Here is a 5,578-nt window from a genome sequence, read left to right on the forward strand (position 1 = left end):
CCGGGGTCAGCATCTTCTCCTTCCTTATCTCCTTCTCCATCGTCCTCTCTATCCCCATCTTCTTAACGATTGCCATCCAGTTTCAGCCTTTTCCCTGTCATCCCCAACCTTCTCCTTTTTTCCATCTTATAACTTCCCCTCCCCACTCCATCTCATTCAACCAACCTCTCCACTCACACTCACACTCTCCATCCATCCCTCTCCTTCCTCCCGTTCCCTCCCAGCAAACTTCCACCATGGATCCTGGGCCTCCTTGGATCACCAGCCCCGCCCCCGGGAGCACCCTCTCTGTCCCCAATGCCACCACACCCTGGCTGGGCCGGGATGAGGAGCTGGCCAAGGTGGAGATCGGCGTCCTGGCCACTGTCCTGGTGCTGGCGACAGGGGGCAACCTGACTGTGCTGCTGACAGTGGGACAGGCAGGCCGCAAGCGCTCCCGCATGCACCTGTTTGTGCTGCACCTGGCCCTGACGGACCTGGGTGTGGCGCTCTTCCAGGTGCTGCCCCAGCTGCTGTGGGACATCACCTACCGCTTCCAGGGCCCCGACCCCCTCTGCCGGGCCATCAAGTACCTGCAGGTGCTCAGCATGTTCGCCTCCACCTACATGCTGCTGGCCATGACACTTGACCGCTACCTGGCCGTTTGTCACCCCCTGTGCAGCCTCCAGCAGCCCAGCCTGTCCACCTACCCTCTCATTGCAGCTCCTTGGCTGCTGGCCGCCATCCTCAGCCTCCCTCAAGTCTTCATTTTTTCTTTACGAGAGGTGATCCAGGGCTCTGGAGTGCTGGACTGCTGGGCAGACTTCCGCTTTCCTTGGGGGCCACGGGCTTACATCACCTGGACCACCCTGGCCATCTTCATCCTGCCTGTGGCCATGCTCACGGCCTGCTACAGCCTCATCTGCCATGAAATCTGTAAGAACCTAAAAGTCAAGACCGGGGCCTGGAAGGTAGAAGGAGGGGGTTGGAGGACTTGGAACCGGCCCTCACCTCCTTCTGCCCCAGCTGCAGCCACACGGGTGCTGCCATCCCGGGTCAGCGGCACCAACACCATCTCACGGGCCAAGATCCGAACGGTGAAGATGACCTTCGTCATCGTGCTGGCCTACATCGCCTGCTGGGCGCCTTTCTTCAGCGTCCAGATGTGGTCTGTGTGGGACGAGAATGCCCCTGATGAAGGCAAGTGTGTGGTCTGGTGAGGGGTGATGTGGGAGCAGGAGGTGGAAAAATGCGGAGAGGAGAGGACAAGAGTATTAGGACAGGGTCACAATGGCTCACAGGCCACACAGGTGACAAATGAGCAGTTAGGAAAGATGGCGCCTGTCCCATGTGAAAAGGGACAGCTGCAACTCCCCTCCGGCCAAAAGACGCCATGTGAGTATCTTTGGCGTGAATTTCCATCTTTTAAAATTTTGGTAACTAATGTAAACGTTTTAAAATACTCTTTGGCCCTAAAAAAATATGACCATTAGTAGATTTGGCCAAGCAACTGGTAGTTTGCTAGATGTTTGGAAGGGATTTTCAAATGATTCCATCCAGGATGGAAATTTGTGGCCCATGAACTACGTCTCTCGGCACCCTTCCCCCCTGCAACTAAATATGACGTTGAACTCCCTTTACAACAGCCACTTTCAATGAATTAGCCTTGATGCACAACCCTGAAATTTCAAGTTCAACACTTTTGTCTTGCTAATGAGCAAGCAGAGGCTCAGAGAGGAAACATGACTTGCCCAAGGCCACACAGCAAAGTGAAAAGTAGAACCCAAGCCTGGTGCCTCCTTGTTTTTTCCCTCAATACATCCTCCTGCCCCCCCGCACCCCCAGAACCCTGGCTCTGAAAGTGATGAGGAGAGGGCCCTTCCTCCTACGTGAAAAACAAAATGGGACTGTGTTCCGGTTGGCACATAGAAGGCCTTGTTCTGGTCATTTTTTGGAGTGAGGTAGATGGCAGCCTCCTAAGTTTTAGACACTGCCAGACGGTCAGGCCATTTGGGGATGAACTTGTCCTCAGAAAGGTAGATGCGGTGTCTGGGCACCCAAAATGTTGGAGAGAGGTATTCAAAGACATCTGTTCCTGCTCCCCTAAGAAGAGTGGGGGACGAGTCTGTGAAGAGGGGTGACTGTGTCCTCTGCAGTGCATCACATCTTATGCACAGCTTGGGGTATATAATGGGTGCAGCATGTGACTGCCCTAGGGAGGCCCTGTGCACAGTTTCCTCTGGAAGCTTCCAGAGGGTTCACTGGCCAGCAGAGCCTGGCTACCACTTCCTACCAGCTCTTAGGGAGTGGTCCCCCTTCCCTGTGCTTTTGTTTCTAATCTCATTTTGCTCATCCTAGCACACACTTAAGCCAACTGCTTTGCTTTTCTGGAGAGATGAAGTAAGTGGAAGGCTGTTCATGATGTTAACACAACTCTGTGAGAGAAGTGTGATGGCAGTACTGAACTCTTACGGTCCCATCATACCCCTTCTTAACCACCTTTCAGACACCAGTCTGGACCAGAGACTTAATAAATTACCCTTAAAGCAATGAGCGTATTAATCCTAACCACTTGTAGGGACCTCCCTGCTCTAGTCAAGCACAGAATAGAAGGAAGGAGGGCTTTCTAGTGCCAAGCACATTCAGGCCTTGTGCTACTTCGCGGTGACCTTCTCTACATCTGAGTAACCTGAGACTCAGATTGGTGAAATAACTGGTCCGAAGTGCCACTGCTTAGTAGGGGATGGAGCCAGGAATCGAATCAAGGTCTTTATGGGCCAAGCTTTAACCGTGGCATGGCTTTCTTCCCAACAATCACAGCTGAGCTGATGTCACCAGGGGTGAGAAGGCCATTCACCCCTTTATCAAGGAACCTCCAAGAAGATGGGGATCCTGCCGTTCAGCCGGTGCAGGCTTTCCTGCTCGCCTGCTGTACTCACTGTCATCATCAGCCTGTCCCAGAGACCCATGTATAGAGTGACTTACCGCTTACCAAGAGCCTCACTGAGTATGAAGTACAGGAGCTAAGTATCCCTCAGAAAATGTGCTCCCTCAGAAAACTGGAAGCCCTCTGGGACCTTCGAGTCCGGCTGACATTCATTACTTTAGACTTACTTTCCAGTACACCCATTTTTTCTCCACAGCAAACTAGCCTCCTGGCCACCTGTCCCTGAGTCTTTGGTGAGAAGCTGTCTGTATCCTTGCCCTTGGCCCTGCCCCCGACTGTCAGCTGAGCTTCCGTCAGAATGAAGTGCAGCGGCTGGCCAGGACTAGTAGTGGATCTGCCCTCGGGGGCTGAGAGGTGAAGCCTCTGCAGACTCCAGTGCTCCGGGCCCATCTCCAGCCCCTGCACAGGGCCTGGCTCAGACAGGCCTAAATCAAACAGATGCTTCCCAAGTGAAGAAACTTCTGGAACCCCTAAGTCTCTGGCCGAGTCTGGGCACTACATATATATGTCGATGGAGCAGACGGGATGAATACCACCCCTTAGCCAAAGCAACTTCCCAAGTCTTCTGCAGCCCCTGGGTATTAAGTTAACTGGGGAGCAGGCCAGAGCCCAGACAAGCCTGAAGGAGGCTGTGCTTGTTGCTGAGGATGGTCTCTCCTCCATTTACAGGTGCTCCCTCCTTGCCCTCACTTCTGTGCCCTAGACCTGCCCATCCAGGCCCAGCTGTCTTCAGCTTCCTAACTCTATGATTCAAGCCTTCTCTCAAACATTCTGACCCTGGATCTTCCCTTCTCTTGGGCTATGAGTACCGCACTGGAGAGCATACCCTCAGGAGAGGCGCATGAGGAATCTGTGTATCGGAAGATTTCATGGTGCTTTACAGAGCAGGCACTTGAGCTTTGCCCTTCAGTTTGTTGGTTGAAATGGTGGCAGGGTGCAGGATTGCTGCTTTGAAGAGGGAAGACCTAGGTTCAAGTCTACGCCATAACCCTTCAGGTTCCTTCCAGCTCTGACGTTGTATTTGGTGATTCCACCTCTAAGGTTCCTTCTAGCTTAAGCATTGTGCGCAGTGATGCTACAGCCTCCACTGAAGAGGAGGGTAACTCAGTATGCAACCCACGCCATAACTGTAGCCGTGGTACATCTAGCAGGAGGACGGGGCCCATCCCCCAGCTTTCCTGTTGTCATGAGAAGTTTCATTTCATTTTCAGAAAGAGTATTGTATCTGGAAGAAATCTTATCAGAGTCTTTGAACTCTCACATTTTGACTGCCCAGGAGAGAAATTAGCTCCCCCACCCGCCAAGGATGGTGCATTCTTTGGATGTAATTTCTGATGACAGAGAACAAGTACTGGTCTGGAATGGGATGCCTGGATGCCCTGTACCTAGAAGGTGCACAGTTGGAGATGACATCATGGGACCTGTAGGGCTGTCAGGCTCCACTGATCGCCCTACCAGGTCCCTATCACTGGCTTGGCACAGTTGATACTCACATGCAAACTGACTGAATGACAGAATGACTGGGACTGACCCCTAGGGGTCAAGGAGGACGGAATTCGGAAGGCAATGTGCACCCGTATCTATGACATAAGTGGGGATGGAGGTGTGCCTGAACCTGGCTAGAATCATGGTTATTTTTCCTGAATGTTTTATAGAAGTTGCTTCATCCTAGCTCTACATCCATTAGGGGATTCAAGAGCGAGGTTTTGGTACAAAGACAGTGTTTCCTATTTGGGCTGGTCCTGTCCCGGACTATGTTTGCACCTCTAAAGTCAACTCAGAGCAAGCCTCGGATCCTGTCATCACCCTGTAGTACAAAACGAACAAATCAATCAGTGAGGCAGGACTCTGGAGTCAGGAGTCCCAGGTTCATGGCCCAGCTGTATTCCTTTCTAATTACAGAGCCCCACGTGAGTCCCAGGTCCTCTCTGGGATTCAATTTCCTTCTCCGATCAGTAGGGACTGGGAATCTCTCCCAGGTCTAAAATTCTTGTGCTTCTCTCTCGGCAGATTCAACCAATGTGTCTTTCACCATCTCCATGCTTTTGGGCAACCTCAGCAGCTGCTGCAACCCCTGGATCTACATGGGCTTCAACGGCCACCTGTGGCCGCGTTCCCTCGGCCGTCTGGCCTGCTGCGGGGGGCCGGGGCCCAGGATGTGCAGGCAGCTCTCCAGCGGCAGCCCATCCAACCGCCGCGCCATGCTGCTGACCCGCTCCAGTGGCCTGCCCACCCTCAGCCAGAGGCCGGGGCCCGAAGACCCACTGAAGGATGAAGAGCAGGTGGACAGGGACACCGTCACCGAGACCAGCATCTTTTAGAGAACACTCCCCGGAGTGTGGCGAGGGTCTCTACCCACCTCAGCACTGGGTGTAAATGCTGGGAGCGCAGGGCTGGAGTTAGGGGAGCCCAGTTTGAGGCAGGGCGAGGAGGCCAGAATGGCTGCTCCTCTTGGTTACGTGGCTGCCGTCGTTTGCTTCCAACCTCACATGCTGGGAGTCAGGGAGAATCAGACTGTCTGCTTCCCTGATCCTGCCATATTCACAGGGTGTCTGGGAACCACACGTGCGGTAGATGTGGTGCCCCAGATCTGACAGGCCTAGGGCTGTCCTGTCTGGGGGTCCACAGGCAGCAGGGACTCAGAGGCTGGTC

The 5,578-nt window shown here is 53.5% G+C and overlaps 1 protein-coding gene across 1 annotated transcript; it reads left to right on the forward strand.

The window, feature by feature from the left end:
- Positions 1–236: 236 nt before the first annotated feature.
- On the forward strand, positions 237–5,247 carry AVPR1B (arginine vasopressin receptor 1B). Its single transcript, XM_060010176.1, has 2 exons — positions 237–1,179; positions 4,937–5,247. Exons 1-2 carry the CDS (start codon positions 237–239, stop codon positions 5,245–5,247), a joined length of 1,254 nt encoding a protein of 417 aa, XP_059866159.1.
- Positions 5,248–5,578: the final 331 nt, after the last annotated feature.

Source organism: Delphinus delphis, chromosome 1, assembly GCF_949987515.2.
Source record: "Delphinus delphis chromosome 1, mDelDel1.2, whole genome shotgun sequence".
NCBI lineage: Eukaryota > Metazoa > Chordata > Mammalia > Artiodactyla > Delphinidae > Delphinus > Delphinus delphis.